This window comes from Malurus melanocephalus, unplaced genomic scaffold (genome assembly GCF_030028575.1).
Source record: "Malurus melanocephalus ecotype Western Australia unplaced genomic scaffold, MMel_1.1 scaffold_28, whole genome shotgun sequence".
In the NCBI taxonomy this organism is placed as follows: Eukaryota; Metazoa; Chordata; class Aves; order Passeriformes; family Maluridae; genus Malurus; species Malurus melanocephalus.
Window position 1 is genome coordinate 1925754 of NW_026623260.1, and position 11512 is coordinate 1937265.

An 11512-nucleotide genomic window follows, 5' to 3' on the forward strand; every position below is an offset into this window, starting at 1 on the left:
CGGGGCCGCCCCGCGGCGAGGCGGAGCCGGCGGCCGCGCCCGGCGGGAGCGCTGCGGGACGGGGAGCGGCCCCGGAGGATGGGGCGAACGGCGGCAGGTGAGGCCGGCGGGGCACCGGGGGGCACGGGCATAGCTCCGGGGGTCGCTCGCTGCCCGCGGGCACCCGGCCGGAGCGGCGGGACGTCGCGGGAGAAGTAGCCCCGGGCTGGCGGGGGACGGTGGCACTGGGGGACGGTTCCGGGAAGATCTGCAGCAACCGGCTCCTTTTCTGGTGGGGAGGAGGAGTGGGGTTCACTCTGCCCCGCCGGGAAGGCTGGAGCAAGGGAAGCGGGAGGACAGGTCGAACAAGGAGTCACCGTCCCTCTGCTCTCCCCACAGGTGCCGGGCTGGGCACCGCGTCCCTCTGGAGCAGCCTCCTGCTCGCTGCCGGTCTTGCCCTCGACCCAGCAGCGCCAATCTGCAACTGCTCAGAGCCCATGGACTACCAGGCTTTCCGGGAGGCTCCKCTCCCTGAGAGCTGCTGCCTCAACTTCACCAGCTCCAACATCACACACTTGGACTGGGGCGCACTGGTGGGGGTGCGGGGGCTGCGGGAGCTCTACCTCTCACACTGTGGCATCACGGCCATCAGCAACGCACAGGGAGTTCCTCCCGCCTTGGAGATCTTACATTTAAGTCACAACCTGCTGGAAAGTCTCCCTGGAAACTTTCTGGAAGATGCCCCTAATTTGAGGGTCCTTTATCTGGACAGCAACCAGCTTCAGGAGCTACCCAGCTCCTTCCTGAAAGCATCTTCCCAGGTCCAGGAGGTCTACCTGGGTTTCAATGCCCTCACCTCCCTTCCTGACAGCCTTCTGAAGCCTTCTCTGCTCCAGCTTCAGCTCTCCAATAACAGCTGGGACTGCAGCTGTGCTCTGCTCACCAGTCTGGAGGGTTGGTCCAACCAGACCGCTGAGGTTCTCTGCCACACACCAGAGCACTACCACGGCCTGGGCCTCTGGAGCATCCGCCAGGATGAGCTGTGCCGCTCACACAGCCTCACCGCCCTCTTCATCTGCCTGCCCCCTCTCCTCATCCTCGCCAGCGTCACTTGGTGCTTCTGCCGGCAGAAGAAAAAGACCAACTACAGCTTTCASAGCAGGTCCAGGAGCCACCGCGCCATGGCAGAGAGGAGCAATGTGCCGGTGTCTGCAGAGCCKCACCACTACATCCCCTACGAGCTGCCTGCTGCTCCCTCCAAGACTGAGAAGAAAGTGCTGCTGGGGAAACAGGTTGTGCTGCAGCCCTTCGTGGATCCACTGGAGAGTGGCAGAGATCTCTATGAGGAGGTGGAGATACAGGTGGGATCCCCCAGCAGTTCTCAGCTGCCAGCCCACGAAGGGCAGCCGGGCACCCCAGCACCACGGGCAGAGGAGCTGGGCAGTGAGCCAGAGGTGGACACTGTCAGTGTGAGTGAAGTCCTGAAGGACTCTGCTGACCGGGAGAAGATGTACATGAGTCAGTCAACCAGCTATTACAACCTGGTACCTGGGATCGAGCTGGACGACTCAGACAACCTGGAGTATGAGACCATTGACCTGCACTGATGCCAGGACTTGGGCTGTGTCTGGGACACACCAGCAGGATGGCAGGGGCTGGGCACGAGTGAAAGCTGGCAGAGCAGGAGAGGCATGAGTTGTCTTGCTGTGGCWGTTTGCAAAGCTGCAACACCAAATACCCATCGCTTTCCCTGTGAACCCCTACCATGTGAACCCCTCGCTTGCTGCAGCTTGGCAGGGGTGCAAGGGTGCTTCAGGCTTTGGGGACCCTGCCACAGGCTGGCGGTGTCTGAGGATATGTGGGCTCTCCATGCCTGAGGAAGGACATGGAGGGAAGRTGGGGGCTGGTTTTGGGGATTAAGTGACAATGCTGTGTGTGCCAGACCCACTGACCAGAGCTTCCTCCCTCGCTGGAGCCCGATGCTATCGGCACAGATCTGCTGCTCTCCAGCCACCAGAGGACAGGGTCTGGAGACATAAAATGAGGCTGGCCCTGCCTGTGTGGTCTACAGGGGGTATCACATTTGGACAGGGTGCCCTGGGCTTGTCAGGGGAAGCCTGAGGTGGCTCTGCCAGCTGCCTGTCCCCACACCCCACTGTGGCACARGGACTTGGAACAGTCAATGCACACGTGCTGYTTCATGGAGTGTGTGCACACTTGCRTGAGTRGGTGTGTGAAATGTGCACACACACAGGGCAGCATCAGAGRGGGTCCCTTGCAGCTTCCCGTGCCTGATTGTGCTACCCAGCCCTTTAGGACACAGCTCAGCAAGAAATAAATCATTTTACTCCTGGCAGTGTGGCTCCATCCCTGTCTGTGTGGTTTGGGGTAGCGGGGAGCCAACCAGTGGGATGTGGGGAGTGCAGGGATGRTGGACTTCACTCCTATCCCATCTACCCGCCCATGCCCTGGGTGATGCCCAGTGTGGGTCTTGCCCAGCATCCCTGGAGCTGCTTTGTCACCCTGGTAGAGCAGATCTGGGCACTGGCTGAAGGCCAGCACAGCCTTTGTCTTGCATCAGGATTTACAACACGGGTGGAGAAGGTGTCAGCCTGCTGTAAACGCTGTTGTTCCTGAACAAAGCAGGAATTTGTGGGGCTTCTGGGAGCAGGGAAAAGGCTGGGGGTGCTGTAAATCACTGTGCAACACAGGCAGCCCCAGCAAGTGTCACCCATGATGTTCCAGCACCCCTGGGGATGAGGAGGCATCGTTGAGTCCTGCTCCCCATGCCCAGGGGGACATTCTCCAGGCTGGAAGCCACATTGACCACCCCGTCTGCTCTGGAGCTGTGCTGGGCCTGGTGCCCAGGCAGGAAGGGAGGGAGCTGGGCAGGGCAGGACGCAGCGCTCCGGCCGGCAAAGGAAGTGGTGTTTCCTGCAGAATGCAGTGTGGCTTCCAGCAGCCCATGGTGGGACTGCTCAGTCTKAGCTCTGCTCAGTCCCAGCTCTACCTGGGTTGGGGACAAGGATGGGGTGATTTCTCTTTATGTCTCCTGTCATTCATGGATGTTTCCCACTGTTCTATAGCCAACTAGAATTTTTCCTTCCCCGCTTCCTCCTGGGCCCTGGGAAAGTATCCCAGCTTTTAATATCCCTCCATCACCCTCTGCCAGATACTGCAGCCAGGGTATCGCGGTGTACCCTGGCTCATGCCATCCCCAAATCCCCCCAGAGAGACCAGTAGCAGCTACAGGGCAAATGCAGGACAGGCAGGGTCAGCAGCTGTCTCCAGGGGCTGCAGCCCAGCCCTTGGCTGCAGACTCTGACTAGGGCAAACAACAGCTGTATTTTTCATCTGTGCTCCAGAAATACCCGCAGCCCTTCACTGGGTGCCCCCTCTGCTCATATTCCTTASAGTCCCGTTCCCAGGGCTGAGGGGAATGATGTAACATCCTGTCCTTTCCCCTCCTTCTCATGAAGCCTAAATTCAGATGCCATGGCGGCAAAGGGGAATGACCCAAATCACCCCACTGGGTCTTGTCCAGCCCCTGCTCTGGTACCTGCAGCCCCCACCCAAATCTCCATTTGCTACAGGTGGCAGGGAGATGTGACCAACCCGGTGTTCCCTGTTCTCTGCCTGTGACAGCCCCAGCACACGTGTTCTCCCTCAGAGTGTTAGCTAAAAAAGAACTCCCTTTCCTGCAAGTCCCCCTTCTTTTAAAGTACCGAATTCCCTCAACAAGACAGCCCTGCTTCTCCTACACTGCCTTCCAGATCACGTCTGGACCTATTAAAATGTAACCACGAGGTAATATCCTGGGTTAKATCATGTCCTGTGAAAATACCCCGAAGTTAATTCTGCATGGAACTGAGAGAGCCACTCAACAGCAAGGAGCAGGACAAAAAAAAAGTGACTTCACCTGGGTTATGCAGCCAGCTGATCATCCTATGAAAGCAGCTCTTTTTAAATTCAAACCCTGCACTTAATCAGGAAAAGTGGGTAAGGYTCTTAGGCCAGGCTTTCACACTTGCTAAGTCTAGCCAGGTTAGAGCTGTGCTTAACTCCAGCCCCTGCCCATCCCATCCTGGCTCAGTGCGTGGCAGGTTTGCACTCTCCCAGGCAGGTAAACCCCTGTGCCATCCATAGGGCTGTGCATCCCTCAGCCTGTGCCACCCTGGGAGTGCCACACAWCCCTGGCCAGCTGCCACTGTCCCGTTCCCATGTCACACCTCCAGCACAGCTCCAGGTGCCRCATTCATTGCCATGGGCAGCTGCCCTTGGCAGCCGTGTTTCTCAGAGCAGTAACTGTAAGCAGAGTGCATTAATGAGCCATAATCCTGCCCATCAATGGGGACATTTATAATCTGCTCTGACATCAAGTCAGCATTTGCTCTGCAAGCCTGCCCTTCTCAATCAGTACAAAGTTTCCCAGAAACACCCTGAATGCTGTTTGCACTCTATGAAGGATGAGAGAGAAGAAACACACTCAGAGGACGCAGCCATGACACATCCCTGCCAAATGCCCTTATCGCCTCCACCCCACCTCTCTGGAAAGCAGGCGTTGCTGGAGAGCAGGGAAAGTTTACACCAGATCACTATGGAGAAGGAATGTGCTTGTGCAAACAACTCACCCAGCCCAGGTCCCACTGCCAGGGAGGGAGTCCTGAACTGCAGTGGCACCCAGCTGGGCACGGCTCTGYTYGCAGYGCCCGTGAGCACAGACCCAATCTGYGAGGCAGTGCCAGTGCACACCCATGGCACAACCCGCTGTCGGCCATCGAGAACAGGTACCATTCTCCAGTGCATAGTCTGGCACTGACTCATCCTCAGCTCCCTGCCAGCAATGCAGGATGAACCTACACTCCCCAGGGCACCTCCTGCTGTTACACCTGGTAAACACCGCACAGCATCACATGAAAAAAATTTAAACCCCTCCCCCCAAACCAAGCTACTTGGGGGCACAGTTGCATTTTTAAAGCGTGACTTGGGTCTTGCCACAACTCTGCTTGGGGCAAGATGATTATGGGCCAGATTCTTCAGTTCAGAGCTATTGATTGTGATGCTGGGGCTGCAGGAAGCCTGACCTGCACCAGTGATCCAATGGATGACCGASGGTTTTGCGAAAATGCAAATTGGACGAAGTGTGCTGTGTATTCACCTGACACAGGCACAAAGTGTGCAAACCTGGCCTGCCCCACTGCCCAGGACCACTCAGATGGGCTCCTGACTTCCCCCCAATACCAGAACAGGCAACAATGTGCAGATTCAATTTCCTTAAGATAGGAGCCTCAATGAGTATCACAAGCCCAAAACATCCAGAAGAGGTTTTATTCACCACAAATTTCCATTTCCAATACAAGTGACAGGTCAGAAAGCTGGAGCTTGTATCCAGCTTTCGAAAGGGACAGACCATGATGTGAGCCTGGCCCTTCTGCTAGAAGGAATTGATCTTGCACTGGAATGAGACCAAGGAGGTCAGGGAAAGACCAGCTGGTAACTGAGCAGTGCCACTGAGTTTGGTTACAGGATACTGGACCCTGCAGGGAATTACACAACCAGGCAGGAAACACCAAGCAACAGAGAAAGGGGCTGCTGGCCTGAACCAGGGGATGKGAGCTCATGTAATATGAAAGGCAGAGGCATGAGTTACCAGCTGCAGAGGCTGAGGATCTAACAGCCAAGTTTTCAGTCAAGACTTAACAGSCGATTTCCCCACGGACCTCTCCAACACCCCAAGTGCTGCACATGCTGACTTGGCACAGAACAGGGGGATGTGTGCCCAGGCTGACCTCAGAAGCTTCCAGGAAGGCAGAATTCTTTGCATGTTCCTCCTGTCCAGAGGTTTCCAATACTGGACATTCTCCACTTCTTCCAACTTTTTCACACACACTTGGTCCTTTAAGTCACTGTCTCAGAACCCAGGGAGATGTTTTAGTTGAGCATATGYATGGTCAAGTTTTGCCTGAGGACATTAAAGGGCTCAGGGATTCCTACAGATCCATCTTTAATATTTTACAAGGCAGACAGAGATACCCAAGCCCCCTCCAACCCCCATACACAAATGAGCACACAAAAATGAGCACACAACCTGTTACTATGGGAGACTCTTGGTTTTATTCGTTCTCTCAGGGCAATMGCTTTTATTCATTTGCCTTTTCTGGCCTTGATCTTCCTCAAGTAGAACTCTAATTCCTTCCCTTCCAACACGTAGCCATCAGCTCGGCCACACTGTCCAGGTCTGGAGGCAATGCAGGCTGTAAGGAGAAATCATCCAGTTAAAGCTTGGCAATTCCCCACCCCAGTGCAYAGACCAAAGAACAAACACTGCACGCAGCCTCTCTGCAGCTGCATGGATGAGCAGCTCTTCAGTAACAATCACCAGTGCATATGCCTATGTCAGCACCCCTTCCTGAGGGTGCTGCACTCCTTCTGGAAGCTGCCCTGCTGCAGTCTCTAATGAAGTCCTCCTCAGATCTCCAAACTGTCATCGCTCGGGTTCAGTAGCAGAACTGGACAAAGGTCTCATCACCAGAAGACTTCAGAACACACAACTATTTGCCAAAGCTTGAAACATCAAACCTCTTAGATGCCTGCAACCCAATTTTCTCACATACACTTGCTCATTTTGCAAATAYTAAATCTCTTTTTTTTTCCTCAAAGCCCGAAAAAGAATAATCAACTGCAGGARCCTGGCTAGGCAGATTTCCCCATCCAGCCACAAATGGGGTATCTCTGGAGAAGATAAAAGAACAAGTTACATTAATGCTGCAAGGGACTCACCAAGTAGTTTTCCTTGCTGGAACTGCTCCTCAAGAATACTTGCTATTTTGGCATTCTTCTTTCTCTCATCATACTTTTTCTGGATYTTCTTTGAACGCTTCTTGTTCAGTATTTCCTCCTCTTCAGGAGTCTAAACCCAAGACCAAAAGGAAAAGAATTGTTAAACAAATTTAACACAGGTRTTTTCTACCACCATGAAGGAGACCCTTGTATTCTCAGCACTGTACTGTTTTCCAAGTCATACCTGGCTGAGGTACAGATACTTTGATCTCACAGAACCAGGTACTGCATTTCACTTTTGAGACCAAGAAATGCAACACTGCTAACCAGAATTACTGCTGACAACTGAGCACAAAGCCATAGAGAAGGCTGTTCTCTAGTCATTGAAACTGCAAAGGTTTCCCTGGTGAATCAATCCTCCTACAAAAWGCAGTGAATGCTCTTTCCCTCTGCAGACATAATGAGAGCTCTTGGGTGTGGTGCAAGTCCAGGCAGACAAGTTACAAGCTCTCCCCGTTTCTGCACTACACAATAATCAAGTAAGAAGTGCTTTGCTTTTAATGCAAGGGTTAACCTAAATGCTAACATGGGGTTTTAAATACCTTCTAGCAGTCTGAGGCTTGATTCTTAAATTAATGGCTCAGTATAGTTTCAAGACACTTAAAAACACGCTGAAGTTCAATTAGCAATCCCCAAACTTCTCACCAAAGSAATCACTGCCCAGCACAAGAACCCAACCTGCTAAGTCTTCCTCAGCATCCTAAATTGTCATCGCTCTCCCTTCAGTAGCAGAACTGGACAAAGGTATCATCATTAGAAGACAAAGATCTCGACAGGCAGGTCCTTGTGCACAAATGGGTGTAACCTCAGGGAGAGAGGTCCTGGTACTGAGCACTCCATTAACAGAGACACACTTATCCTGGGAACCGATGTGAACACAGCCCGGATAACCAATACCAGCACTGCTGGGTACCCAACCCTCTTCTGGCAGGGACTGTCTGTTCAGGATGGGTAACTGCCTCTGGCAGGGCAGACTCTGCTCTGCCAGGAGCCAAAAGGACAACCCCAGACGTACCAGTTTGGCGCCCTTCTTGCGTCCAAGGGGCAGGGCATAGTGGGCCTCGTACCACTGCCGGTACGGGGTGCTGTCAATGAGCACAATGCAGTTCTTCACCAGGGTCTTTGTCCGCACCAGCTCGTTGTTGGATGCGTTGTACACAACATCAATGATTCTGGTCTTKCGAGTGCAGCCTTTCAAAAGAAGAGCATGAGTTCAGACCTACAGGGATCAGACACCTGAGTGTACAGYTCACACATCTCACATATACCCTTTACACCACCTCACACTCCCCCATCTRGTGTCCTCCAGATTATCTGACACTGAATTAAATTTAACTGAAAGATGCATCTATCAGTAAAACTTTCTGTTGTAAGAACAGAAATCTACACCTGGAAATTAAATCCCTCCTACACAAAAAAACAGCAACAATGGCCTCGTTGGAACTCAAAAATATCTAAGCAATTCTAGAAAATAAATTTTCTGCAAGATCAACAGATGCCAACTAACACTGCACACAAGGCTCAATGCTGCATGCACTTCCTAGAATTACTGAATTTAAGCCACACTGATCTGGATTGCTGTGCAACACGTTTCAGAAGTCGTTTCTATAGGATGAAGATTTAGAGTAAATTGAGAGCGGAAGCTGGTGTTTTACTGTTCAATACCCACCAGAAGCATGCAGTCTTAGTTAATAAACTTGACTTTAGCAGTCACCTGACATGAAAACAGCCGTCCATACTCAAAAGTCTTGAACGAGAAGGGTTTTCTCCTGTCACTCATGTATCCCATCCTTATTGCAAGCTGTGCTCAGCCTCTTCACATGTGCAATACTGACTGTAATGGCACTTTTCACTGTGGAGAATGCTCTGAGGTGGCTGGAAGCACATCCCGTCCTCTCACACTACACACGTTACTAACACCCCACCTTCTTTACTGCTGTTTTACCATCCTACTCAGTAACACTGACTGCAGGGCCCAGCCTCAAATTTTGTTTGAAATTAAAGAAAATCCACTTTGCTGAGGGGAAATGTAACAGATTCCCCTCTTGCTTCTGGGCTTCCCACTTTTGCTTAGCAAAGCAGGAATATGAAATAAATTGCACATGCTAATGTAAGGCTGTCCTAGRATCAGGCCTTCTCACAAACATTCTCAGCACCTTTGTTGCACAAAATCATGTAACTTTTAGTAATCATATTCACTGATGAACAAAATTAACATTTTTGAAGAACTACTCATATTTAGGGTTTCTGCCCCTCTTCAGTCCCCCTCCCTCACAAAAAGTTAAGGTAAGCATGTCACTCAGTGTAACTATGACACTCCTATCACTGTGAACTTAGTGGAAATCCAAGTCCCCTAAGGCCACATAAGGTCAAAGTTAACATCATCACCATGCATGCTGCTTCAGCGGCAAGCTCCAGAATGTTCAATCCAAGCCCACAAATCCATGCTTGCATCCCTCTACTCTGCAGCACAGGCTTCCCCTCCACGCATCAGGCTCACCACGTGCTTACATTCTGACCCCCAGGAGAAGTTGCCAACATCCAACCGAAGGGCYCGGTACTTCTTATTTCCTCCACGAACCCTCACAGTATGAATCCGGCGTGGGCCAATCTGCAGGCAGAAACAAACATCAATAGTGCTGAACGCTGCATGGCTCTCACAGGAGCCCAGCACAGTCCTAACCTCGAAGGCAATGTGGTCAGTGTAACTATGACAAACCCCAGCATCGGCGGATGCAATAATTGACCAGAACGGTCTGTTGCATCTACCTAAGGTGAAAGMTTCATCACTCCAATTGCCTCTTGCTGCAAAAATGTATCACTGCTTTCCATGGTGCAGGRGCAGGTACCATCTTTTACAGATGCACCCTCAGATATACAACCCCACACCAAACAGCAGGTATTTAAACCTYTAACAGCACAAGAGCAGCAACTCTTGTTGGAAACACGATTCTGACCACTTTCCCTCAATCACTAACCTTAGTGTTGGCGGGAGGTCGCCCCAACTCATACTTCCTCTTCTTATGGTAGGGCTTCCTCTTGCCCCCAGTCTTGCGACGCTTATGCCAGTTGTCCCTGGAGATACCTGAATGGAGAGCAGCAGCAYTGTCAGAGGGTGGCACGAGCCCACCTGGCTGCAGCAGCAGGGCACAGTTCTGAGTCCTCAGTTCTCCAAGGTTGGTATCCGCACAGTGCTCTCAGCCTTATGCAGCAGTTAGAGAAGCTTCATCATTGAAACTCAGATCTGCCTTGAACACATCCCCTCCAGCAGAGCGGTACAAAGCAGATAGACACGCTCTTCCATGTCCTTTGTGGGAAGCTGCCGCCCAACGTACCTCGTGTGCTGGGCACTCTCTGGAAAGCACCCGATGCTGATCTGACAGGCACACTACAGCAGTCATCCTATGCTACTGGCAGGATGTGGTAGGTCCGCTATAGGAAGGGACCCCCATCCCACCTGTCCGCTGAGCCCCTACGAGAGACACCCCAAATCAACTCAGCCTTTGGGTCCCCAACGTGGATCAGCTCTTCAGAACACRCCACCTCCTGCAGGGCCAACCTGCTCAGTGCTCCACAATGCCACCCCCACCCCTCCTGCTGGATCTACTCAATGCTATTCCACCTCACCCGCATCTGCTCATCTGCAGCAGACACCGRGAGCGAACCCAGTGCTCGGGATCTGCAGGAAATCAAACCACGGSGAGACGAGGCCGCCCGCCCGCATCATCCACCAGCCGCCATATTGGGCCCGCTCACCCTACCCCCGCCAGCGGCTCGGCACTATAGCAGCCACCCCCGATGGCGGACGGTGCAGGCCGGCAGCAGTCCCCGCTGCCTCCCGGTGAGGGCTCGGGGCGGATGCAGCGGCGAGGCCGGCGGATGGCAGCGGATGTCGGCAGACCCACGGTCCCTCCACTCACCCATGGTGCGGCACCGGCGCAAAGAGGCGGGGCGGAAGTTCGCGGGGCGGCTTGGCGGGCAAAGCTCTCGCGATGCGGTGACGTCACCACGCCGCTAGCGCGAAGCGCGCGCCGTTGCCTGGCGACGCGGGGACGCTGAGAGGGGGAAGCGGGCAAGGGCGGCGGCCCGCGGGAGCCCATCTGCCCGCCGGCCCGGCACGGACCGGCCATTGTAAGGGGGTCCGCTTGCCGCAGACCCCTCCTCCCTGCCCCGCGGGTCACCGCGCGAACGCYTTCGAGCAGGGCGCAAGACGCGGCGTCCCGAGACGCGGCCGAGAGAGCGCCACAGCCCTCCCGCACACGGGCTGCGGGTCCTAAGATCCTCATTATCATATCCACATTAGTATACTGATTTATTTGCATGCCCGCTGCGCACCGCTGGCTTCATTRGCATAGCCTTCATTATTATTCAGATTTGTTTCCCTACCCAGCATACATCGCGCGCCGGCGGCGTGGCACCGGTCCCGCTTTCCGCCGCTGCTCCCGGGTCTGCTGCGTTCGGGTGCGGGCTGGAAACACTTTAATCACTGCTACGGGAACAGGCTGGGGTGGTCTGAGAGAGAATTCAAATGCCTCCAAGTCGCCGTGTCCTAGGGTGGAATGGCTGTGGTGTAGTATTGCGCGGGAGCACTGTTCTGCATACTCTGGTTTCTCTTCAGATCGTATAAATCTTTCGCCTTTTACTAAAGATTTCCGTGGAGAGGAACAGGCACGAGTGTCAATGAATTTTTTGA

The 11512-nt window shown here is 53.4% G+C and overlaps 2 protein-coding genes and 6 non-coding genes across 8 annotated transcripts; 2 read left to right on the forward strand and 6 right to left on the reverse strand.

The window, feature by feature from the left end:
* Positions 1 to 42: 42 nt before the first annotated feature.
* LOC130589308 (toll-like receptor 3) lies at positions 43 to 1786 on the forward strand. Its single transcript, XM_057390605.1, has 2 exons — positions 43 to 97; positions 379 to 1786. The coding sequence occupies exons 1-2, from the start codon at positions 79 to 81 to the stop codon at positions 1584 to 1586; spliced, it is 1227 nt and encodes a 408-aa protein (XP_057246588.1). The 5' UTR covers positions 43 to 78; the 3' UTR covers positions 1587 to 1786.
* Positions 1787 to 5359: 3573 nt separating this feature from the next.
* LOC130572117 (small nucleolar RNA SNORA35) lies at positions 5360 to 5489 on the reverse strand. The gene has a single exon (XR_008965170.1). It is a non-coding gene; the product is annotated as a small nucleolar RNA SNORA35 (small nucleolar RNA).
* A 581-nt stretch (positions 5490 to 6070) lies between these two features.
* On the reverse strand, positions 6071 to 10821 carry RPS8 (ribosomal protein S8). Its single transcript, XM_057390606.1, has 6 exons — positions 10740 to 10821; positions 9798 to 9904; positions 9331 to 9430; positions 7835 to 8010; positions 6760 to 6889; positions 6071 to 6233 (listed from the first exon to the last, which is right to left on the reverse strand). The coding sequence occupies exons 1-6, from the start codon at positions 10741 to 10743 to the stop codon at positions 6124 to 6126; spliced, it is 627 nt and encodes a 208-aa protein (XP_057246589.1). The 5' UTR covers positions 10744 to 10821; the 3' UTR covers positions 6071 to 6123.
* LOC130572115 (small nucleolar RNA SNORD38) lies at positions 6443 to 6514 on the reverse strand. Its single transcript, XR_008965168.1, has one exon. It is a non-coding gene; the product is annotated as a small nucleolar RNA SNORD38 (small nucleolar RNA).
* LOC130572114 (small nucleolar RNA SNORD38) lies at positions 7507 to 7579 on the reverse strand. Its single transcript, XR_008965167.1, has one exon. It is a non-coding gene; the product is annotated as a small nucleolar RNA SNORD38 (small nucleolar RNA).
* Positions 9513 to 9616, reverse strand: LOC130572116 (small nucleolar RNA SNORD46). Its single transcript, XR_008965169.1, has one exon. It is a non-coding gene; the product is annotated as a small nucleolar RNA SNORD46 (small nucleolar RNA).
* Positions 9976 to 10060, reverse strand: LOC130572121 (small nucleolar RNA SNORD55/SNORD39). The gene has a single exon (XR_008965174.1). It is a non-coding gene; the product is annotated as a small nucleolar RNA SNORD55/SNORD39 (small nucleolar RNA).
* A 596-nt stretch (positions 10822 to 11417) lies between the features above and the next one.
* Positions 11418 to 11512, forward strand: LOC130572120 (U5 spliceosomal RNA). The gene has a single exon (XR_008965173.1). It is a non-coding gene; the product is annotated as a U5 spliceosomal RNA (small nuclear RNA).